Source organism: Podarcis filfolensis, assembly GCF_964270895.1.
Source record: "Podarcis filfolensis genome assembly, chromosome: 4".
Lineage (NCBI taxonomy): Eukaryota > Metazoa > Chordata > Lepidosauria > Squamata > Lacertidae > Podarcis > Podarcis filfolensis.
The window spans coordinates 96,135,543-96,161,322 of record NC_139607.1 but is presented as its reverse complement, the minus strand read 5'-3'; the positions used below and the strand labels follow the sequence as shown (position 1 = coordinate 96,161,322).

The 25,780-nt window shown below is 43.6% G+C and overlaps 2 protein-coding genes across 3 annotated transcripts in view; both read left to right on the top strand.

Moving 5' to 3' along the window:
* MOGAT2 (monoacylglycerol O-acyltransferase 2) overlaps positions 1–22,769 on the top strand; it is a 229,251-nt gene extending 206,482 nt beyond the window's left edge. The window contains exon 7 of the mRNA XM_083610062.1: positions 22,758–22,769. The gene's annotated coding sequence lies outside the window, so the exon portion shown is untranslated. The remainder of the gene's footprint in view (positions 1–22,757) is intronic.
* UVRAG (UV radiation resistance associated) overlaps positions 1–25,780 on the top strand; it is a 150,846-nt gene that overhangs the window by 57,721 nt on the left and 67,345 nt on the right. The window contains exons 13-14 of one of the 2 annotated variants that reach the window (XM_083609876.1): positions 8,873–8,951; positions 20,084–20,175. In XM_083609876.1, the coding sequence (XP_083466002.1) occupies positions 8,873–8,951; positions 20,084–20,175 (171 nt within the window). Of the gene's footprint in view, positions 1–8,872; positions 9,022–20,083; positions 20,176–25,780 lie in introns of both variants that reach the window. The other variant, XM_083609877.1, reaches the window with a different exon arrangement.

The following is a 25,780-nucleotide window of genomic DNA, read 5'->3' as shown; positions in this document are numbered from 1 at the left end:
ACAAGTAGCTTCAAGTTACTTGAGTCAGCTCTGGAAAACGTTATGGAAACCTAAGTCTTCTACTTAATATTTTTATTATGTATTAAAATAATAATACACTTTAACTCTGCTATGGTAATGGAAGTATTCTTTCAGTAGTTCTGAAATCTCAGGGGGTGGGGAGCGTGTGTAAAATAATACGCCTCCAGCAGACGATGCTCAAGGGCACATATAATATATCAAACCAAAAATAATGTGACTGTGGCCTACTTAACCCTAGTTTGTAAAATTCTTCCATAATCTAAGCAATCACTCATAGTATCAATACTACTAATCAGGAATTATAGCAATTTTCAAGTGAGTGAGTCCAAATTTCATACTTAAGTAGTTTTAACCCTCGTGACCTTTCAGGGATTAGGTATTTCAACTATATCCGGTCTCTTGTAGACTTGAAATGAGCCCAGGCTTTCCCAAGCTGCATGGGTAATTAGGTCAATTGGCCAAGGCCCCAGAATTCGACCACTCTAATTGGTATAATTCGAGCGTGTGCTAGTGAGTATTCCTGAACTGTTGGCTTCTCGATTAAAGTCGAGGGCTGGCTCCCTTTTGCTGCAGGGGTATTAACTAGTGCTGCAGCTTACGAATACTACGACATCTTATGAAGAACAGTTTTAAAATTTAAGTGTTAGGCACTATTTTTAGAGGAAGTAAAAAGGATTGCTTTGCCTTTGCCATTCAAGCTGGCCACCTAGTTGCAGACTGCATGCCTGGGCAATATGCTGATATGTGATTAATGACCCACAACTAAGTTGGCTTGTTATAGATAGATGTGGATTGAGCATGTTTTTGGCTGTGGTGGAACAGTTTTGGGGCTAGAGGGCCAGAAAGGAGGCTCCACATCCAGTTTTCAAGCTAAGAATTACTTAAAGCAGCGGCTCTAAAATACTCTGTAGTCTAGGGTGAGAATGAACAATCATCCCTCGCCGGTGACCTTGCTAGCTGGAGCTGATGGGAGTCTAGAGGACTACAAGTTGCCCACATTCTAGTCACTGAAGAGTAGCTGTTGAGGCTGGATTTGTCCCACCTATTTTGTGAACTTGCTTTGTGGCCTTGGGGTAGGTCACAAATTTCAGCTCTAGATTTCTACCTGTATAATGGAGACCAGCACGAGACAAGCAAGATACAGTGGTACCTCAGGTTAAGTACTTAATTCGTTCCGGAGGTCCGTTCTTAACCTGAAACTGTTCTTAACCTGAAGCACCACTTTAGCTAATGGGGCCTCCCACTGGCAGAGCGCGATTTCTGTTCTCACCTGAAGCAAAGTTCTTAACCCGAGGTACTATTTATGGGTTAGCGGAGTCTGTAACCTGAAGCGTATGTAACCTGAAGCGTATGTAACCCGAGGTACCACTGTACAGACTGCAAAGCATTTTACAAATGCAAAATTACTAAATAATGAATTGGTACTGTTTGGTGCAGTGATGTTCATGTGTATGTCACTTGCAGAATGGCAACCAAGGTCTGTGTGTACTTTAAAGCAGGCTATATATAATTGCTTCCAGTTCACCCAGCTCTAAAACTGCTTTGGGTAAGGTTTTACCTTCCCAGCTTTTTAAAACTATATATTTTGCAGCTGGGGAAAAAATTGCTATGCAGGTCTGATATGGAACACTTTGATCATTTTGGGGAGCTCTTTAGGTTCTTTGAGTGTTAGGTAAGGAAAGGAATAAATTTTAGGACTTCCGGGTTAGCGCCATCAGCGAATGGCGGCGTTCCTCCGATCGGGGGAACGGGCTCCGTGGACATTGGGTCTTCCCACCGCGGCGAAGGTGGGGACCCGCTAGAAATCCCAGGCGGAGGGAGCCTGGGAACGTGGGGTTCGGCAGAGCACCAGGAGCGCCTCCCCTACTCGCAGGGAACCCCAATTTGGGGCTCCGGAGCGAAGTGGGGTGAGCAGCGCGGTGCTGCGAACTGATTGCTACTTTCACGGAGGGAAGCCGTACAGCCATCGCCGGAGAGCGCTGACTTTTTCCTGTTGACAATTGGACTCTAAACAAGTACCCGTGAGTAAAAACGGAAAATTGGATCAAGAAATACTTGAATTAGGCTCCGAAGCGGGAAGGTTCAAAACAGGAAGTCCGCCTCCCGCTTTTTGTAAATAGACTGAAGCAAAAACCTTACAATCTAATAGCCTGGAAAGTTGCCCTAAAGGTTGGAATTTCTTGCATTTACAACTAATAAAACCCCCTTGGAAGCAGGTGAAAAGGGCGGGGGAATCTGACTGTTTAAGCCTGCAGGAGAGGGAGTAAAGGAAAATAAGTTTCCATCATCTCAAACCTGGGAACGGGGTGTCAGGACAAAAATTGCTGGAGACGTCCATTGATTGTATGTAGAGCATTTTGACAGATAGTTAAAAAAGAGAGCCAAACTGGCTTCAATGCTGTCTCCTGCATTTTAAAGAAACAAAAGTATTTGAAAATCGAAAGTAACTTTCTTTTGTTGGACATGTTTCAAAAAGATGGATACAAATAGAAATTGTGTCCCCTAGAGGGAGCTTGTCAATTTGTTGCTGCAGTTTACTTGGAGACCTCACAGCTGCGAGATTGGGATCGTGGGACCGGTCGTTTGACCTTGAATAGAAATGTGTTGGGAGGAAGTTTTGGTGTCTGCTTTTTGCAAGACAAATGCTTTGCTGGAGCAGTTGCATGAGAAGATGGATTTGATGAATGAGAAGTTGGACTTGATGACTGCTGTAGCCAGTGAATATGGACTAACAGGAAACATAGAAATTATACAGCGACCAACTCAGGAAACTGGTTCGACTGGGCAAGTGCAAGGGCAGATGAAGATGGAGGAGGCTGCGATCGCACCTCAAGCAACACAAATGGAGAGATCCGAAGCCCTGCAGGAGCATAAGCTGCTGTTCTGGAAGATTGAATTTGGAGTGGGCCTGGGAGAGCCTGGAGTTAAGGAGGCTCTTAACTTTGGTGGGACTTGGAAACATGCTGACAACTATTTTTTGGATAGTTACTATTTGGTTTACAATGATGATGGCGGGGAGTGGGACTGGGGAATGGGCTAGTCTGATGAAGGAAGATGGATATAACTATCGGTTGGAATCCCCCAGAGACCTACTCCTCAAGGAGAAAGGGAAGAAATTAAGAAAGAAACCAACAAAAGATAAGGAAAAGTGTAAGCATAAACAAGAAGAAGAAAATCTGCAGAAGAGGCATAGAAGAGACTTAAGGGCCTCGGACATAAGATCACCAGGTTGATGGACTGGATGGAATGGACAGTAAGGACTGACATAACCCGAGACCAGGAAGAAGGGACGTTGGATAAAAATTAGGGGGGGGGAGCCTATAAAAGGAAAATTTTCTTTTTATTTTTGGAATTAGTGTAAAACTAATGAAATATTAGGGAAAATGTTGGAATGGAATTATCTGGCTTTAGTAGAAAGGATATAAGGAGTTATGTATAAATATGTTTTAAATTTTCAACTTTAAGGTTTTCTTTTTATGGTAAGACAAGGTTAAATAAATCAAGGTAAATTGAATAACAGAATATGGCAAAAGATGGAAAGGATTTGTTGAGTTAACTAATAGGTAAGACTATCTAAATAAGAATTGAGAAAGACAGAAAGAATTTGCTGAAACAACGAATTAAGTTAGAATACAAAAAGGGAGGTGTGAGGAGGTCAAAGAAATAAGCAAATGAAAAGATGTAATATGGGATTTGTCTTTTTTTTCTTTTTTCTTGCTTTTTTTGTGATGTATTTGTTCTTTTTCCCCCCTTATTTTTTGTCCTTTTTCTTGTACTTTTGAAATTCTGAATAAATATCATTTTTTTAAAAAAGGAAAGGAATAAATTTTAAACCCCAAGTGGGAAGTTCAAATCAGAGTTGGAAGGGACCTTGAGAGTCATCTAGTCTGACCCCCTGCCATTCAGGAATCCTGCCCAAAGCCTTCCCTGAGTAGGCTCAAACCACCAGCCTTCTAGTTAACAGCCAAATGCATGGACCCATTTGAGGATGAGAAAGACAAAAGGCAGGAAGACTCACCAGGCAGAGCAGGAGGAGCCAGCCGAAAATGACACAGATAAAATTATGGTGCCTGGTGGCACTTGCTAGAACAGGAGCAATCTCTCTGCCTTTCTCCCTCCCTCCCTCCCTCTGTTAGCCAGTTGGGTGTCAAAAGCAAACTACAGTCATACCTCATTTTGCGTCCACTTCATGTTACTCTTTTAGCAGTACGTCCCGCGGCAACCCGGAAGTACCGGAATGGATTACTTCTGGGTTTCACCGCATGCGCAGAAGCGCTAAATCTCACTTCGTGCATGCACAAATCGCCAAATCGCGCCGTGTGTCTGCGCAGACACAGCACTTTGAGTTGCAGGCATTTCACGTTATGGACGGGCCTCTGGAATGGATCCCGTCTGTAACACTGTACTTGTTTTCCTGAAGCACAGTAGATGTTGCAGATATATAACTCATGGGGCTACAGCTGGGAGACAGGCAAGGAAACTTGCTACTAACGTACCTTTTTCTACTTGCAGAGGGATGAATTGCTAGCCATGAGACTTCTCAGTCTTTGCACTTTACTGAATCCCAAATACCTCAGGTTGAGGAGGCACCCTAGAAAAGCTCAGTCTAACCATTTTCACCTGGCAGCTCTTACCGTGAATTGGAATGTAATCCCTTCTTTGAGTGCACAGGGCTTCAGCTGCTGAAGCTTTCTTTTCAAGATGTGACTGGAAACATTACATTTTCAGCCATTCCACCCCTCGGTTTTTTTTGTGTGTGTATTTGCAGCTCCTTACTGGGGTTTCTTCAATTCAGTTTGAAATGCAAGCAAAAAGTCTGATTAGAGGAAAATCAGGATCTAAACCACATGTTTTTCATGTCAGATTAGAAACAGGTGGGTACAGTTAAAAATCAATCATTTCCTTAAGCTTAAAAAAAATAGTTTGGATTAAAGGCAGGTGGCTATACATGGACATATGAAAAACCAGTCGCCAACTTATTGGTACATATGAGATTGATCTCTCTGAACACAAAGAAGTTCATAAATCACAGAACTTGGCAATAAAGATGTTTAGGCTTGAGAACCTGGAAGAGCAAACCTTTGTATCTGAAAGGTTTTTTTTTAAAAAAAAAATAGCACCTAGATCCTTTTTAGCTTCACTTTAACAGTTAACATCTGACTGACCTAAGAGGCCTGTGGAGACTCATTACAGCCTTTTCAAATATTGAAGCTGTCCCGTGATGCTGAACAGGTCGAGATTAGCCCAATAACATCATGTGGCTATGAAATGAAATGAGGGTGTGATTTGGGAAGTGCTTGTCTAAGGTCATCAAAAAAGAACGAAAAAGAAAAAGTGGGATAGGAGAAGTGAGCTTAGTTAACAGGAGATAGATTGTACCAAAGGTATCCTTTTGTAGTCATTCTTGGCTTTAAAAGTGTGGCAGCTTAAAAAAGAAAGATTGCAGGATGTTCTTAGTTAATTGCTGCTGCTATGCTAAACTGTTAGTGAATCCTCCTACATTTCGGTTAACACTGAGCTAAGAAATACTGAGCTTATAGTTAATGAATCGCTACGCTGCCAGGACAATGCTATTATCCACAAAGTAATAATCCACGAGAAGGAGGAGAAAAAGTGAGCCAGCCTAGTCCCGTTGACTTCACTGAATATTTCTCAGGTGAAGTAAGCTTTTTAGATCTTCTGTTTTTAATATTTGGAGCTTGAGAACGCTCCTGGACAAAACGCATCGCTTTTTAAGGGGAAGCAAGTTGTTAGGAAATTGGCTCACCGCTTCTGCTTCGCATGTGATCCCAGTGGCTGGAGGCTTCAGCTGAGATATTGTCTATTGCCGAAGTTTTGACACTTGATAACGGTTCAAGAATTTGGTATTGGGTTGTACCATAATCATGGGAAGGGACGAGAGATAGGAGAGTCAGATGCTTGCCCACCATAGTGGGTTTTTTTTAAATAAATTAACCAAGAGAAGGAATCAGTACAGTGGTGCCCCGCAAGACGAATGCCTCGCAAGACGGAAAACCCGCTAGACGAAAGGGTTTTCCGTTTTGGAGGTGCTTCGCAAAACGAATTTCCTATGGGCTTGCTTCGCAAGACGAAAATGTCTTGCGAGTTCCTGCAGGGTTTTTTTTCCTTTCCCCTCCCCCTTTTTCCCAAGCCACTAAGCCGCTTATCAGCTGATCCGCTAAGCCGCTTATCAGCTGATCCGCTAAGCCGCTTAACAGCTGATCCGCTAAGCCGCTTATCAGCTGATCCGCTAAGCCCGCTAAGCTGCTATTAGCGCTAATCCGCTAAGCCGCGAATGGGCTTGCTTCACAAGACGAAAAAACCGCAAGACGAAGAGACTCGCGGAACGGATTCTTTTCGTCTTGCGAGGCACCACTGTAGTGGGGTTTTGTGTGTGTAGATAGCTAGCTAGCTAGCTAGCTAGATAGCATTGGAACATTATCTTCCTTTGTGTTGTCATTCAGCTCCCACCAATGTTAGAAACTCAGATATAAAACCTGGGTGCCAAATGGCTCCTTAAACCAGGGTTACAGTTGCCAGAACGGAATGCCTACTTGCCATTTGGGGACCAGATGGCTCGAAAGGTGTATTTTTCAATACAACTATTTGGTTCCTGAAATTCATTCCGATTGTGCAGATAATTAAAGCCGATATTCTTAAATTCACTGGTTTTCCCCTCATGTGTTTGATGAAGTGTGGAGGATCGCTAAAATAGAGAAACCAAAAGGGTATTTATTTTTTTAACTTAACAATTTGAAGCTATCTTAAAATGAAGTAGGAGGAAACAGTTGAGCCCTCTGTATCGTTCGACCATTACGTGTTCTTTTTTTAAAAGCTTTTTGTTTCTAATTGTAGCAAATATCACTCTTCCCCCGGCAACATAATGAAATACTATCACGTAACAAATTGCACAATGTTTTTAAAGGCCATATTTATTGTCCAGGCTGAATGAATTTTGTGCTATTAATTGTAATTGTATCCTTTTATAATCCAAATCCTGCTACAGTTGGATAAAGTAACTCAGTAGATATAGAAACAAATTCCATGTGATTTATACAACAACAGCAGGCAGTGGAATCTCGCTGCACGTATGTTCATTTTAAAGTGTGTTTTATTTTCCTGCACTGCAGACAGCTTGGATTTATAGAACTATTAAGTAAGGCGAGCTTAGATATATGGTGGTTAGAGTGATTTTATACTTCTCAACTTGAAGTGACCCATTAAGAATTTGAAGTATTGTAAAACTGAGACCTTGACGTTTTGGTGTACTGTAATGACGTCTGTTAAACCTTTGACTTTAATGGCTCTTGTTAGAAATAATATAGTTTTTGTCTTGGTTGCTGTAAAGAAATTGTTTAATAACACACAACTTCTGTCATGCATTACGAACTCATTTCAGAACTGAATTTCTGTTTTAAATTGTAATCCTGCTCTGTCCTGAAGACTCTTAGTAGATCCTGTTGATCAATAGTTTTCTGATGTTTGTAGATATTATTGTTCAGCAAAATTAAAAGCCACTGCACTGAGGACAAAAGTAAGCTTTAGCAATCATGGAATAAGAGGGGAAGTTCTTTAATGGATCAGTAACTGGTTAAACCGGGAAGCAGAGAATAGGAATAAATGGGCAGTTCTCCCATTAAGGATGTAGAAATCAGAATTCCACAAGGATTAGTTTTAGGACCTGTGCCTTTTAGCTTGTGTATAAATTATCTGGAGCATTCAGAATATGCTGTGCCAAATGTTGAGAAACAATCTCTAATCCTACCACTCCTGAATGGAAAAACAATAGATATGAATATGGCAGAGTGATTAATTATTGGAACTAAAACGGTGAAAACAGTACAGATTATTTCAAAACTGGAAGCCTTTTATTATTAAAATAAGGCACACTCTTTTTAAGGATGCATCTCGTTTATTTTTTACAAACGGTAAACTATTTTTGTTTCATTTGCAATTTTTGCATTTAATTTTTGTAAATAAAAACTCAAACGTGAGTGTGAGATGGAGCCTGACTCTTCTGCTTCCCTTTTCTTCCCTGCACCTTCCCAACACAAATTCCTCTCACCCTTCCCCCCCCCACCTTCCATGCAGTGCAATTCTATGCATTTCTACTGAAAAGTGAATCCCATTTAGTTCAACGGGACTTAGTAAAGGTAAAGGGACCCCTGGCCATTAGGTCCAGTTGTGGCCGACTCTGGGGTTGTGGCGCTCATCTCGCTTTATTGGCCGAGGGAGCCAGCGTACAGCTTCCGGGTAATGTGGCCAGCATGACTAAGCTGCTTCTGGCGAACCAGAGCAGCGCACGGAAACGCTGTTTACCTTCCCGCCAGAGTGGTACCTATTTATCTACTTGCACTTTGACGTGCTTTCGAACTGCTAGGTTGGCAGGAGCAGGGACCGAGCAACGGGAGCTCACCCCGTCGCGGGGATTTGAACCGCCGACCTTCTGATCGGCAAGTCCTAGGCTCTGTGGTTTAACCCACAGCGCCACCCATGTCCCTCAATGGGGTTTGCTGTTGCGTAAATAGGTATAAGATTGCATCTTAATAACTTTATGCAATGGTCTGTTCATTTATTTATATCTCTTTCCCACCTTCCTTCTGTAATTCATAACACTGACTCTGCGTGTGTCTTGTTTTAAAAATCTGCAACGGCCCTTAGTTCAGAGCTGGGCTGAGTTGGTTAAATTTTACCATTTCTGGATTTATTTGTTTTTTTTAAAAGTTTGAATGCACATGTACTGGAGGAGAAGCTTTTATGGAAGGCAGTGGAAACAGCTGCCATAAGTCACTGATCTTTGGGTTGGTTGCATAGACAAGTGTGCTCATGTTTTCCCCTCTTCCCATTTTAGATTTCCGTTGTATCCAAAGGGAGGAGAGAAACTGCAGTTTGACTATGGCGTCTACCTTCTCAACAAAAATATTGCACAGGTATGTAAGCTCAGAAAAGTACCCTTCCGTAGCAAAACTACATGCATCCATCATCGGGGAAGACAGTAATGTAGTTACTACTTTATCTATATTGCACACTTGTGGGAGATCATCCTAATTCGCATGATCACTGATTCCCTGCATGCCTTGCAGAGAGTGTGTCACAGTTGGACAGCTTAACACACCCAACAATATAGGCCATCCCCATTTCCATCAGAAGACAAGAATCTGACGCCCTTCTTAGACTGCCATTGATGCCATAGGTAAGTTTTCCGGGAGCAGCCATATTAAGCTGGGCATAGGGAATCAGTAGATGGTCAGGCTGGCTGTGTGAGTGGTTCTTAAGGTCAGGCAGGAAGCACTTCATCCTGGATTTCCGTGATCTGTATCTTTCCCACAGACTCCTGGGGGGGGGGGGCAGCGTGGAGGACCAGGGCATACAAAGCAAAATCTTTGGGCAATCAAAACACGTCCCCAGAGGGAGAATGGAATCTCTGTGAAATTGCAAAATAAGAACAATGAAAGCCATATCTAACTCCTAGGAGAACGCAAGGTAGAATTATAAGCAGGTCAATACAATTTTCTGCAGATCATTATGGGCGTTGTTTTGACCCGGGAATGGTATATCGGTGTGCTCCATTTCAACTTGCTGGTAATGGTTTCCATCTGTTTCATCTATTTATTTATTTTTTAAAAGCCCACGGATAAGTTCTCCCTTTCTTTCTTTCTTTCTTTCTTTCTTTCTTTCTTTCTTTTAAAAAAGAAGCCAACAGAGCCCTGTTAGTATTTGGAACTGACGAGTTGCAAATATTCGGGTTTTCAGCCCAATGTGAAGAGGGATTGATTGCTAATCCCTTCTGGGAATTGTAGCTTTGAGAGGGAAATGGGTCTCCTAGCAGCTCTCAGCAGACTTAAAAACTACACCTCCCAGAATTCTGTGAGGAGGCCATGGCTGTTTAAATGGTATCACAGTGCTTTAAATGGCATGCTGTGAATGTGGCCTAGTGGGAGGGGAGTATTATCTAGCAGTCATAACTCGCTCGCTCTATGTACTGTGCACCTCTAAGAAGAAGAAGAAGAATACCTTTATTGTCAATGTACAACCTGTGTACAATGAAATTAACCAAGCCTCCCCCCGCCACTCCACAAACACTCATTCTCATTACACTCTGCCTGCTTGCTAATTTAATTTGATTGGACACGCCCTAAAATAGAATTGATTTTGCTTCCCATCGCTGCTTAGGCTTGTGGGGCTTGGCTTTGCCTAACACTTTTTGTCCTTTAGAGTCAGCAGAACCAGTTTTCCTGCACAGAAAGCAAGGGTGACAATTGCACACAAGAAACCGTTTTACCACTTAACAAATAAAACAAGCAGATATTGCATTATTCAGTTCCAGCTTGTCAGAACGCAGAAAATTCAAATATTTTAATTTTCCCATTTTAAAAAAAAATGATTAGAAAATTATAGATGTGTTAAGTATCCCATCCGGCTTCTAACTATGGGAAATTGATGTTGGCCAGCTGTTTTGCTTAGCTTCACCTGGGTGACCTTGATTTGGGGACACCTGGGAAACTTTCAGCCTTTATTTACAGCTCAGTACTATATTAAGTACTATATTAAGGGACGCGGGTGGCGCTGTGGTATAAACCACTGAGCCTCTTGGGCTTGCCGATCAGAAGGTTGGTGGTTTGAATCCCCACGACGGGGTGAGCTCCTGTTGCTCGGTCCCAGCTCCTGCCAACCCAGCAGTTCGAAAGCACGCCAAAAAGTGCAAGTAGCTAAATAGGTACCACTCCGGTGGGAAGGTAAATGGTGTTTCCATGCGCTGCTCTGGTTTCAGTGTTCTGTTGCGCCAAAAGCAGCTTAGTCATGCTGTCCACATGACCCAGAAAAACTGTTTGCGGACAAACGCCGGCTCCCTCGGCCAGTAAAGTGAGATGAGTGCCGCAACCCCAGAGTCGTCTGCGACTGGACTTAGCTGTCAGGGGTCCTTTACCTTTATCTTTTTACTATATTATAACTCTGAATGTCTTCAGACTTGGGTTAGGCTCTGCTGCTGGGAGGAAGTGGGGGCCTACCTGCGTCTTTGCTTGTGGGTAGTGTTTGTTGGTTTAGAGCACTATTACCCTGAAAAGGTCCCCAAAGTAGTTTACATACAGTCAGTGAAAACAAGGCAATCCCTAACTGAAGGATTACCATCTAAAACACGTGATGGGGTGGAAGCGGCTGGGACCATAAATAGACAGTAGCTTTTATAATGACCAAATGAGGTGGAAACAGATAAGAGACAGGTGGAGCCTGATGGAGTGGGTCCTTCAGTCCGTGTTGGCTAGAGGTGGAATTAATTTAAAAAGTAAAGGATCATATACTGGACTCCAGAAAGACAAGACATTCCTCTCATTCCTCAACACATAGCCTTTTGCTTCTAATTGTTGATGCTTTAGTTGAGATTCCTGCCTTGCAGGGAACTAGATGAGTCTCAAGGTCCCCTCTAACTCTACAATTCCTGCGATCAGAAATTTCCTGGGTACTTAATAGATGTGATGCAATTCAAGAACTCATCTATGCTTAACCTGATGACATCTATTTTTTTTTAAAAGAAATATTTATTGAAGTTTTACAAAAACATAAATACAAGGACACATAATAAAAGAAAAAAGAAAAATAAAGATACAACATACAAAAGCAAAGAAAAAAATAAGAAAAATTAAAAACAATTCCATTTTTCATAACTTAAAACTCATTTGCTTGTTTCTTTGACCTCCTCACACCTCCCCTTCTTGTATTCCCATTTAAATAATCAAATCAGCAAATCCTTACCCTCTTTCATTTATCTTAACTCTATATCTTAACATTTTATAACTCTATATTTTCATCCATTATCAATTCATTTTTGCATATTCTTATTAACTTTGTTGCTAGTACCACTTATTTCCAATCCAACATCATTTTAACATTCACTAATTTTACAATGTTTCTGCAGATAATCTTTAAATTTCTTCCAATCTTCTTCGACCAACTCTTCTCCCAGGTCTCGGATTCTGCCAGTCATTTCCACCAATTCCATAAAGTCCATCACTTTCATCTGCCACTCTTCCAGGGTGGGTAGATCTTGTGTCTTCCAATACTTTGCAATAAGTATTCTTGCTGCTGTTGTTGCATACATAAAGAACGTTCTATGCTTCTTTGGCACCAATTGGCTGACTATGCCCAGGAGAAAGGCCTCTGGCTTCTTCAGGAAAGTATATTTAAATACCTTTTTCATTTCATTATAGATCATCTCCCAGAAAGCCTTAATCTTTGGGCACGTCCACCAAAGGTGAAAGAATGTACCTTCATTCCCTTTACATTTCCAACATTTATTATCGGGCAGATGATATATTTTTGCAAGCTTGACTGGTGTCATGTACCACCTATATATCATTTTCATAATATTCTCTCTCAAGGCATTACATGCCGTAAATTTCATACCGGTGGTCCACAACTGTTCCCAGTCAGCAAACATAATGTTATGACCAATGTCTTGTGCCCATTTAATCATAGCAGATTTAACCGTTTCATCCTGCGTATTCCATTTTAACAGCAAGTTATACATTCTTGAAAGTATCTTAGTTTTGGGATCTAACAGTTCTGTTTCCAATTTTGATTTTTCCACCTGGAAGCCAATTTTTTTATCCAAGTTATAGGCCTCTCTTATTTGATAATAATGCAGCCAATCTTGCACTTTATCTTTTAATTTCTCAAAACTCTGCAATTTCAATTTGCCTCCATCTTGTTCCAATATTTCCCAATATTTCGGCCATTTGGCCTCTATATTGAGCTTTTTCTGAGCCTTGGCTTCCATTGGTGACAACCACCTTGGGAACCTGATGACATCTAAGACTAAAACAAAATCCCTGCCTGTTGGTTATTGATTATCCAAAGCACCTGTTTGCTCTTTTTCTCAATTAGTGAAATCAAGTCACTCGAGAGTTAATCAATGGAGCTAATTCTATTGATCTCAATGGGTCTGCTATGTATAACAGTGGATATTACCTCTTGTTCATTGAGCAGTTATCTGTTGGAGAAAGTATTCTAAATAAATGCAAGCAGTGCATTGCATATTATTTATAGAAATCTAGAAATGCCTGTGTAGTGTCCCACCAGTCCATAGAAGTTATTGGCGTATAGCTGTGCTGTATGAAGTAAAGAACCTCAGGCTGGCTGCGGTATTTTTGAAGCATGGGAGCTTTTTTTACCCTTAACACTCTCTTGGTGCGGATTCTGGGCCAGAAAGCTAATAATGCATGGAGGTGAGACTAGGATTTTTCATAGTACATTGCTTTGCTATATTGTGTTAAAATAAAAAGGGGCGCAAATTTTAAGCAATCAGGGAATAATAGCAACTTCAGCTGCACCACACCAATCTTATGCTTTGGTGTTGTCAGGTTTTAAACTTCAGTTTCAGTTTCCCTTGACTACAGTAGACACTTTATCAAAGCCATATGTGGAGACAGGCACGTAAACGAGCACATTCACACTTTTAGTACCGGATTAACTTGTGAGAAGCAGGTTCACAGGAGTCCTTGTGTATTCCTTAGCTCTTCAACCTGAGAATCCGGTCCTGTTTTTATGAAGATGAAGTTGTTCTCCCCCACAACACACACACACACACACACACACGAGAGAGAGAGAGAGAGAGAGAGAGAGAGAGAGAGAGAGAGAGGTAGTCTGCACTATCTTTCCATAAGTGTTAGGAAAATGTTTGCCTTTCATTTCTTTATTGTTGTTAAAATCAGTGCGGCTAAATAAACCCACAAAGCATAATAAGGAAATGATCAGGTAAAAGGCAGTCCAGAGATCTTACCAAAATGTTTGGCTCATCCTGAGCCATTACCATAACCTATGCAGATGATGGATGTCAAGGAATGGAAATCCAGAGTAGCTGCTTCTTTTTAGCCCTCTCTGGTGGTCCTAATACGTACCACTCTCTTATCAGCAGCAGGGAACCTGCAGCCTGGCCTCCCCATCTTGCCTGTGCCACTGTTCTAGCCAAACAAAGCCCACATGTTCGTGACGTCAGGGGCAGGGCAGAAAAAGATACAGCTTGGCCAAAAGAGGGTTTGCAGGCACTGCCAATCAACTGAAAGCACAGGGCTGTGCTTTTGCGAATGGACTGCATGGCATCATTTCAATATCAGGTGATTGACAGGTGGCAGCCTCATCCACCTTGGCTGACAGAGATGGTATAAATTGGGATACATCCCGCCAGGTGGATCTAGTTGTTCTAAGACATGTTGGACTGTTTTATATAGGGCTTGATAAAAGTCTAGTACCGTCTTGTATCAAACGTCTCATCTAGTGGCCCTCTTGAAATCAAGACTTTCTTTAGAGAAGTACAGTTTTTGTTTTTACAGTAGGTAATGTTTTTGGAATCGTCCCTAGCATCAGTGTTCTCTGATACACAGACAGCAGTCTTAATGATTAAGGTATAAGTGCTTTTTGGAAGGTGATGGGCAGAGCAAGATAGCATTGGATAATCATGTGATGAAAGCTGGAAGGAACCATATCCATTCACTTGCCTACTGTGGCAGCTGAGGAGCAACACACCGAACCGTGGTTTGGCACTCCTTTGCAAACTACCTCACTCTGGTTTGAATTTTAGTGCAAAATCTGAAATTTCAGACGACAACATTTTTAGATGTGTTTTTGTCCTGTTAACCCTCTGTTCTTTATGTGGAACAAGAGTTGGATTAAGTTTCCTCATTGGGCTAGTGAACTTCTAACCCTTGAGAGAGAGAAAACAATCTCTTGATAGATATGATTGTTAGATTAATGTGTAAGCTGCCTCCCACGTGAGGTCATACAAACCAAATACGCCCATGTCTTGGAAATCTGATAAACATCACTTCACAGTACTGAAGAGATTAAATAAATACAAAGGCATAAACTTTGGGATGTTTCAGGTTTATAGTGCAAGCCTGTGGCCTGGGGGTAAAAAGAATTAAACATTGATATTGCGGTTTGTTTGGTTTGGGTTTGAAGTCCTTAATGATGGCACTGCCCTCTAAATCGCCCTCTTTCAAAAACTCACTTTGGGTAAAATAGTGGTTGAAAATGAGGCAGCTTTTAATGGGTCTCCTGCACCTCTTCTTAAAAGTGGAACTCGCTCTAGCAAGCATCAAGTTCACTCATGTAAACGGTTCCTTTGTCTTCATTGTAATGCCAAATAAAATCAAAGTGTGGCATACCTCCCTGGAGAAAGGGGTTAGATTATGAACACACAATGCTCTCTGATATTAGTGCCCTTGATCCAGTCAGCTGGGCATTGCGCCCTCTGTCCGCAGCTTATCCCTGGTCTCGGGCAGAGGCCCTTCACAATTCGGCCACTGTCCACCTTTTGTGTTGTCTCAGGCTTGATGCTCCTCATTTCCTCCCATCTAAATTATTTCATTCTGTTGCTTCATGGTGGGAAACCATCTCTCTCTCAGCCCCTGTTCACTCTGAGAGAGCCAGTGTGGTGTAGTGGTTAAGAGCGGTAGTCTCGTAATCAGGGGAACCGGGTTCGCGTCTCCGCTCCTCCACATGCAGCTGCTGGGTGACCTTGGGCTTGTCACACTTCTTTGAAGTCTCTCAGCCCCACAGAGTGTTTGTTGTGGGGGAGGAAGGGAAAGGAGAATGTTAGCCGCTTTGAGATTCCTTAAAGGGAGTGAAAGGCGGGATATCAAATCCAAACTCTTCTTCTTCTTCTTCTTCTTCTTCTTCTTCTTCTTCTTCTTCGAGAGGAGTGAGCCCGTGGGCCTTTCCCCCCACCCTGTTCACAGATAGTAAGCAACATGTAACTTGGAGCTGAACCTGGATCTTCATAAAACCACAGTCTGTACCTGGATTGGAGAGGGATCCCCCCACCTCCACAGACACAAAACCCCAAATCCTGTGCTGCAAAGATAGCAGGTGATCGTGGCCTGCAGGTTATCCAGGTCTGCCTTGACCACGAGCCCAACATTGCCAGATTTATTTATTTAATGAATTTATGCTATAGTGACAGGTTACAATACGTTTGAACAACCACAAAACAAAGCAGAGCAAAATATAAAAATACCCAAATATAAACGTGATCTGTTTAATATGGTGCGGACTCTGCACTTGGATGAAACTATAAATGGCAAGTTGAGGGTTGTATCCTGCTAGCATTTGTTAAAACACACACACCCAGATGTGGAATTTTCTCTTGTTTGTGTAGCTACACCTGACAAGTTTAATGAAACAGCTTTGTATCTGAAGTGCCTTTAGCAGTTGCCCCCTTTTAAGCTCACATTTTTGAGCCTGCCTGTTTAATGGTTGGCTATTCTGAGAACAGGATGTGGGACTAGATGGATCCTGCAAGCCTCCTCCTAGGTTCTTAAGGATGTGTGGCAACTATGCGTGATAATCTGCATTCTCCTATGGTGGATCCAGAGGCCCATTGTGGGCTTCATTTTCATGAAAGGGGCTAATGTGAGCAAGGTGGCATTCTTCCTTTTCCAAGACTATTATTATAACTTACAGCTTTGCCATCCTCCCAGAACTCTGATGCCTGCACAATTCCTTCAGCTTACTTCAATATCCCAACAACGAAATTTTTTTTGCATTCCTTTTCTGGTGGCCCAAGAACACCTTAGCCGCCCTAGCCTCCTATCCTGCCTCTGCTCTAATATAATCCATGGGAATGTGCCTTCGGAGGTCTCTATTAATGGAGGAATCTGCTATGCATTGGACTTGGCTTTGAGCCATTCCATCCATTGGCCAGCCCATAACTGCCCATCATAATGGGGACCCTTTTGGCATCATAAATGCTTTCGTAGCTGCATCTTCACAGCTGCTTGAAGTGCGTTGACTGCATGTTAAAACCGCTTTTACTGTTCCAATTGAGAAAGATGTGCTGATTCCGCCCCACCTCTGGTAAAGTATTGCACTTAAAAGGAAGAACTTAAATCTTGAGTAGAGTCAGCAATTCCACTGTGATACCTAAGAGAAAGCTAAAATGATCTCATACATGGAGCCAAGAAAGCTTTTATCTGACTTGAAGGCTTCTTTTGGACGGTGCTGTTGAATTCCCTTGACAACTCCAAAATTAAAATGATTAAGCGAAAGTAGTGCACAGTTGTTACGTTTATATGGAGAATAGCCTCTTTCCCGTTGCGTAGCCTCCCAGCCTGCCTATATTTGGAACTGATGCATGCCTTTCTCAAGTCCCTTAATCCAGTTATTTATATGCTACAAACCATTAGGAGTTGAGGATGGGCTTTTTAAAAGTAATTCAAATATATAATGAATCGGGATTCAAGATGACCTTAACAGATTGCAGAACTGGGCCCAAGCTAACAAAATGAATTTCAATAGGGACAAATGCAAGGTTCTACACTTAAGACAGGAAGAACCAGATGCACATATATAAGATAGGGGATACCTTGAAAAGGATCTAGGCGTCTTAGTAGACCACAAGCTGAGCATGAGTCATCAGCAAAAAAAGCTAATGCTACTCTAGACTGCATCAACAGAAGTATAGTGTCCGGATCAAGGGAAGATATAGTCACACTCTATTCTGCCTTGGACAGATCTCACCTGGAGTTCTGTGTCCTGTTCTAGGCACCACAATTTAAAAAGGTTATTGATAAGCTGAAATGTGTGCAGTTGAGGGCAAGTGTGGTGTAGTGGTTAAGAGCGGTGGACTTGTAATCTGGTGAACCAGGTTCGCTTCCCCGCTCCTCCACCTGCAGCTGCTGGGTGACCTTGGGCCAGTCACACTTCTCTGAAGTCTCTCAGCCCCACTCACCTCACAGAGTGTTTGTTGTGGGGGAGGAAGGGGAAGGAGAATGTTAGCGCTTTGAGATTCCTTTGGGTAGTGATAAAGCGGGATTTCAAATCCAAATCCAAACCAAGATGATCCAGGGTCTGGAAACCAAGCCTTATGAGGAATGGTTGAAGGTGCTTGGGATGTTTAGCCTGGAAAAGAGACTAAGAGGAGATATGATAGACCATCTTCAAATATCTAAAGGGTTGTCACAGGGAAGCAGCATTAGCTAACCCCCCCAGTTTGGTGTCACCTGCAAATTTAATGAGCATCCCCTCAATTCCTTCATCCAAGTTGTTTATGAAGACATCGAACAGCAGCGGGCCCAGGACAGAACCCTGTCACTTTTTCCCGGGATGACAAGGAACCATTAACGAGTACTCTTTGGGTTTGGTCAGTCAACCCACCAAACAAATCCACCTAACAGTTACTTCATCCAGCACGCATGTCACCAGCTTCCTTGCAAGAATATCACGGGGGACTTTGTCAAAAACCTTACTGAAATCAAGATACACTATGTCCACAGCATTCCCCTGACCCACCAAGCTTATTACTCCCATCAAAAGAAAAAAAAGAAATAAGGTTCGTCTGACATGACTTGTTTTTGAGAAACCCATGCTGGGTCTTAGTAATCACAGCATTCTTTTCTAAGTGCTTACAGACCGATGGTTAAATTATCTGTTCTAGGACCTTCCCTGGTATTAACGTCAAGCTCACTGGTCAGTAGTTTACCTGGGTCTCCCCCTCCTTTTTTTGAAGATGGGGACAACATCCACTACCCCAAAGTTGCAGGCACTCTCCTTCTTTTGCACCCGGTGGTTCTTTCTCTCCTGCTTGCAAGCAAAGCTCCATTTTCCAGCTTCCATAGTCTTTCTGTCCATTACTGTTTCTGAGCTCCAGCTTGCAATTATTACAAGAGATTCCTGCAGATTCAGATGGGCAGGAGTGGCTTGTGAGAATCAAGCAGTGTCTGTGAAGCATAAGCGAACAGCAGCCCCTCGATTAGTCATGCTGAAAGGCAATCACTCCACAGGCACAGTTGTTTAAATCGTACTAAATCTTCCTTAATCTAAACTCCCTGGAGCATCAACTTCTGAGTAGTGGGCCAAGGAAAGACCTGTGAACAAATGCCTTTGAGCTTTGTTTCATTTGCACTGCTGCAATTCGCAGTTTGGATTCTTCTTCCACCGGCTCCGTCTCATTGATGCTAGTTCACCTGAGCGCCCAAGATGCACGTTCTTGTTCTGACCGTTATTACTCATTGAATTTATATACCACCCTATACCTGGAGGTGTCAGGGTGGTTCACAGAATAAAATCAAAATATAAAACCACAAAATACATAAATGCAAAATAAAAACAACAACCCAATAATAGCAACCCCCCTCCCCAAAAACCCACATTTTAAAAGGGTATAGGATGTCAATCAAATCAACCCAAGTCTTAGTTAAAAAGGAACATTTTTGCCTGGTGCCTCAAGGTGTATATGAAGGCGCCAGGCGAACGTCCCTATCATTTACGTGTTTTAGGTACAGTGGTACCCTCGGGTTACAGACGCTTCGGGTTACAGACTCGGCTAACCCAGAAATAGTACCTCAGGTTAAGAACTTTGCTTCAGGATGGGAACAGAAATCGTGCTCCGGCGGCAGCAGGAGGCCCCATTAGCTAAAGTGGTGCTTCAGGTTAAGAACAGTTTCAGATTAAGAACGGACCTCCGGAATAAATTACGTACTTAACCCGAGGTACCACTGTATTTGTGATGGTACACAAGCACCTCAGAAGTGTGATGTGCAACATGTGCCCCAAGGCAAGGGTGGGGAGAAGGTAGATAAGGATCTTCTGGTAGATTGCTTGGTAAACGTTTCTCCTCCTCTTCTTCCACCCCACTCCACCCCACGCACCACCACTTTGCTGGACAAGAATGCTGAGTGAGTTTTTGTGTGAAAGGACTTGTGATCTTGGGAGCTTGTAGTGATTACTATTTCCTGGCTAAGCATCAAGGCTTTTCATTCTTAGTGTACACCTGCCTGTCTGGGCTGCTATTTTGCAACTGGTGCCGGTTGGTGGACCTTGGGGTTCTTGATTACAGATTTGCAGTGTAAATCTCTCCATATTCCCTCAGAAACAAGGAGCCATGGTGTTCAGTGGCACTCTCTTCTATGTGTATTTGGAATTGCATCCTTCAAACAGCAAGTGTCTTCTCTGACATGCAGATCTTGGAATACAGCTTGCAAGGCAGCTGTCCCATCTTAAGCCCGTCAAGGTTTACTCAGGTGTTCAGAAGAACCATGTGCTAATTCACCTGTTTCTCTCTCCATAGCTTAGATACCAACATGGGCTGGGAACTACAGATCTAAGGCAGACACTTCCTAACCTGAAGAACTTCCTGGAGCACGGCCTCATGGTCAGATGGTAAGTTCTGTCCGTTGCAGTAATGGGAAGGTGGGGTAAATTATTAAAAGTTTGTAGAACATACTATATACCTAGGAAGTTGCACTTAGAGCTCTTTCTCATGACTTTTTGGTTTGCAGCGTGTCCCACCACAAACCTTTTGTCACGTGACTTGGGGACTGGGAGTCTCGAAAACATCTGGGTTGGATGTGCTTTATAAAAATAGGAGCTGATCTCTTGCAGGAGAATTAGAATATTGTGCTAAAGAATCTCTTAATCCATCTGCAACTGAATATGAAGCTACATATTCAGCCAGGCACTCCTGTCTTCCACTGCCTCCCGCAGTTTGGTCAAACTCATGCTGGTAGCTTCGAGAACACTGTCCCACCATCTCGTCCTCTGTCGTCCCCTTCTCCTTGTGCCCTCCATCTTTCCCAACATCAGGGTCTTTTCCAGGGAGTCTTCTCTTCTCATGAGGTGGCCAAAGTACTGGAGCCTCAGCTTCAGGATCTGCCCTTCCAGTGAGCACTCAGGGCTGATTTCCTTCAAAATGGAGAAGTTTGATCTTCTTGCAGTCCATGGGACTCTCAAGAGTCTCCTCCAGCACCAGAATTCAAAAGCATCCATTCTTCGGCGATCAGCCTTCTTTATGGTCCAGCTCTCACTTCCATACATCACTACTGGGAAAACCATAGCTTTAACTATACGGACCTTTGTCGGCAAGGTTGTGTGAGGCTGTAGCTATAGCTTTTAAAAGGCTAAGACAGATTTTCTAAAGCCTCTGGAACTTGAGGAGGGGTCAAGAGATTGTGGGAGCTTCCAGATGTGAGATGGCTGCATCTCCCCCCGCTATTCCATATCTCTTGAAAGCCTCCCCCCACCCCAAGTTTCTATTGATCATATTTTTGGTATAGTTCAGCCCCAGATGTGGTGGCGTGATAAGTCCAAGCCTTGGTTAATATTATGCTGTCTAGCATTATTATTAGCCCTGCCACCGAGCCAGGATGGAGCATTCCAGCCACCTAGCAAATAGATCAAGCAACACCATGCGGTGTATGTCATTTGCATAGCTTAATTTGCCGGTGGAAAATATGCAGGATTTGACTTTCCCCGCTGTGGAATTCTGGTTTCCAACTTGAGGTAGACCCTCGTCCCTGGGTGGCTCCTTAGAGTGGCATGTTCTCATTATCAAGACAAAACACATTCTTTGCCTGGCTAATATTTCAAAACATGTGTGGATATTAGCCCTGCCTCTCCGGGACTATCGCATTCCCCCTCGGCGCATGTCTATGGCTCATTTCTTTCTCACCTCCAAGGCTCAGATAGGTCCGATGATTCTGAACGGTTCCTCTTGGTACTTCCTTACAGTATAAACGGTAATGAGGCTTTTCATAGATCCTCCCTCAAGGGGAAGATTAGGGGGGCCATATTTCCAGCTAGGGAAGTTGGGCGCAAGCACGCTTGAGTGCCAGAACCCGATTCACATGTGCATGTGTGGAATGTTTGCATGCAAATGACTGTGCACAGATGGTTAAGTTGATCTCCACAGGTCCCCAGCTATTAAAATTTAAATTTATGGCAGCATATATATAAATGTATGTGCGGCAGGTAGGCCACACTATGGACTGCAAGAGTCTCTTGATCCGCATGGCTGACAAAGCGTTGCCAGATGCCCCTTCGCTTCTGTCAGAATGAGATTGGGGAGGGTTAAGCCCCTCTGCGTGAGTTTTCTTGTTTACAGCACTTCCATGGGATTCCTTCCGTTTGACAATTCTTCTGTGTTTGCCTTTAATCCAGTGTCTTTTGTGACAAGTGGGGTGAGATTGACAGGTGTTATGCATATGCGTTCCCACCTAATCCCCACCCCCCAAAAAAAGAATTTGTGAGGGAAGCACCCTGTTGAAGGATGCTCTAGCCCACGAAAGCTAATGCTGCAAATACCTTGGTCTTTAAGTTGTACAAGACTCCTCCTGCTGCTGCTGCTGCAGGCACAGAGTGACTTGGCCTTCAGGACGCATTTGCAGACAACTTTGTAGCGCAGAGTTGGTCGGCCAACTGGCCTGGTCCCGGAAGCCAGTTCCCCGTAGAGCATGTAGATAATGTACAGAGTTACTGCCACAAGATACAATGGCCGCTAGCCTAGTTCGTTTTAAAAGGGGTTAGACAAATTCGTGGAAGGGAGGTCCATCAGCAGTTGCTAGGCATGATGGTTGGCAGATGCAAGATGCTCTCAGAAGACCAAAGGAGATGCCTATGGGGGAAGCCCATGAGCAGGACCTGAATGCAGCAGCCCCCTTCCATGCTCTCCATGCTCTCCATGCTCATCCATGCTCTCCAGCAACTAGCTTCCAGAAGCATTCTCCTCTGATGCTGGAGATAATACTAACAGCCGTTTGATAGCCTTGTTCTCTGTGAATGTGACCAAACCTCTTTTAAAGTTTTCCAGCTCGGTGGCTGCCATTTCATCTTGCATAAGTAGTGCCTGGATTTAATATTTAGAGACGTTTGTTAAGTGAAGGGTGATACCCTTTTCAGACTAGAGATTTCTGCTCGGAATTTTGCAGATTCCACTGTTCAGCCCCGAGGCAGCCTCGCATAAGGACCCCTTCCCATTCATACATTTGAGCATCCTTGCATTCGCTTCACACTTTCCTCTGGCAGAATTTGCTTTCAGTTACAATGGTGTAACATAGAAAGTGATTTACTGGTTCATTTTTTATTTTTTTGCCTCTCAAAGAAGCAATTTATTACTTTGAACTTTCTCTTCTCCTGGACATCCTGGACATCCATGTGTATTCTGTGTTTACACAATTTGCTCATGAAATACGCAGGAATGCGCTGAATGCTCCTGGACCCCACTTAAGCCTTCCTCCTGGGTGTTTGTGTGTGTAATATTGCTTCTTCTAAAATAAACGAACAGATACAGATTTGGTTTGAGGATGAAAGCAGATGAGGTTTAAGGCTCGCTTCTTGTGTATTTATGACGGATGGATGCTCTTGCAAGTCAGTCCTTTGTAGGATTGAGCCACCCACCCAAAGCCTTTTCCAGCTCTAAAGGGGGAACTTTGAGATGGGAATTTTTTTTGTTGCAGTTAGCTCCCCAATCCCATTTACCCCATTTGCCCCCTTTTTTTCTGCCTGTTCATGGCAGGTGCAACTGTGGTTTCTGCTCCTGCCTGATCCACATTTCATATCTTGAGGGTAGAAGAGGGGGTTGCTTCCTTTCCTTGCTGCTTCGGCGCACTTCAGATGCTAAGTGGGACCGCAGGTTGTGTTCCAGTGGTGGCGAGGACCACAAAACCAGGAAAGCACCACTGGCACGGAGTGAGAAGAGGAGGAAACTCCAGGTGCTGGAAGGAAGGCCTGTTTTAGGAGCAATGCATTTTTGAAGTTAATATGGTGCCTCCTCTGAGGGAGGTATGGAGAGTGGCAATGAGAAACCAGGCCTCTTTTCAGTGCTGTCTTCACATTTGTGGGGATCTCTCCCCAGTGAAACCCGCCAGGCCCCACCATTGTCATAACTGCAGTATGGTTATAGTCTGTGTGAGCAAGATGAGGCCACCTTATTCTTGTTGGATGAACACCTTTGAGGTTCCGTTCCATCTTTCCTGCGCATTTGGTCTTCAGTGATCAACATGCCACATGTTTGCATGGTTGTAAGTCGCTTCAAGAGGGACGCGGGTGGCGCTGTGGGTTAAACCACAGAGCCTAGGGCTTGCCGATCAGAAGGTCGGCGGTTCGAATCCCCGCGACGGGGTGAGCTCCCGTTGCTCGGTCCCTGCTCCTGCCAACCTAGCAGTTCAAAAGCAAATCAGTGCAAGTACATAAATAGGTACCGCTCTGGTGGGAAGGTAAACGGCGTTTCTGTGCACTGCTCTGGTTCGCCAGAAGCGGCTTAGTCATGCTGGCCACATGACCCGGAAGCTGTATGCCGGCTCCCTCAGCCAGTAAAGCGAGATGAGCGCCGCAACTCCAGAGTCAGCCACGACTGGACCTAATGGTCAGGAGTCCCTTTACCTTTAAGTCACTTCAAGGCTTCTTGTGTTTGGGCATGCGGAAAGTAACAGCGATGGTGATTTAGGCACTCGGGGAGAATTGCTATTCGGAACACGCCCCCTGACAAAGGATTGTTCCAAAATGCATTGGGCTTTCTTTCTTCGAAAAAGAATGTATAACCTCTCTTCCTGTGTGGCATACTCATAATTTTGTGGTGTGGGTACTTCACAAGAATCCCATAAGTGCAGTGGCCTGGATTTTGTGATTCTTTGCTTTCAGCATGGGGGAAGAGAAATAGTGAGAACACCATGCAGACTGACCTGCACCCTGCGCAGTCTTCTTCAGCATGGAGCCTCACATTGCCTGACCATATCCTCTACTCCAGTTGCTGCACTGGTCCTGGGGCCAGACCATGGCATCTTAGCTTTCCCCTCATCTTCTAAAGGAGAACCGCTTTATGTTGTAATTTCGTTAATGGCCATCTCCTCCTGACACCTTTCGGTGACCCCGTCATTACTCTGCATTATTTAAGCTATAATCTTTAAAGAGGTGCGAGATTTTTTTCCCCTCCTGCTTTTCTGTACTTGACATGATACTGGCCAAAGGGTTTGCCTGAAGTGTCAAACTTTTTGGATGGCTGTAAACCAACTTAAACACCTTCATTTCTTACTGCCATGAGGTCATATTCGCAAGCAAAAAAAGAAAGGTGGGGGGCGGGAATCAAATGTTTAAGTTACATTCCCGCCCTCCCCCCTTAAAGTATTCTCATACCATTGGGCTATATAGCTGTGCATCTTGGCAGGGGTCCAGACAATCACGATTTAGTATTTTAACCAGCTGCGATCAAGTAATGTCCCTCAGAGGGAACATTTTGTACAGAGGGAAAGATACATATTTGAGACTGTGAATTGTACTCTGTCTTTACATAGGTTTTTGCAGGCCTTTTGCAAACATATTAAATAACAAGGCAATCTGTTTAGGGGGGGGGTTAATCGAGGGTTTTGTTTTGTTTTAAAGAAGGATCTTTTGACCAGGAAGTCGGAGGCAAGCCTTAAAAAATGATGGCAAAAACAGTGAGATGGAAATAATTGCACTGCTTTTGTAGCGCCGATTCTTCTTAAAATTGGTTTCTGTTTGCATGTGGCTTCACCTCAAATAATTGTCCAGTGTGGATGGCATTGTTAGCTGTTCTGATGTTGCCCTCCAGATGTTGTGCGCTACAACTCATGCACCCCAGCCAGCATGAGCACCAGGTTGGAGAAAGCTGGGTGGCGCTGTGGGTTAAACCACAGAGCCTAGGACTTGCCGATCAGAAGGTCGGTGGTTCAAATCCCCACGATGGGGTGAGCTCCCGTTGCTCGGTCCCTGCTCCTGCCAACCTAGCAGTTCAAAAGCACGCCAAAGTGCAAGTAGATAAATAGGTACCGCTCCAGCAGGAAGGTAAACGGCGTTTCCGTGCGCTGCTCTCGTTCCCCAGAAGCGGCTTAGTCATGCTGGCCACATGACCCGGAAGCTGTACGCCGGCTCCCTCGGCCAGTTAAGCGAGATGAGAGCCGCAACCCCAGAGTCAGCCACGACTGGACCTAATGGTCAGGGGTCCCTTTACTCTTTACCTTTAGTGGAGATGAAG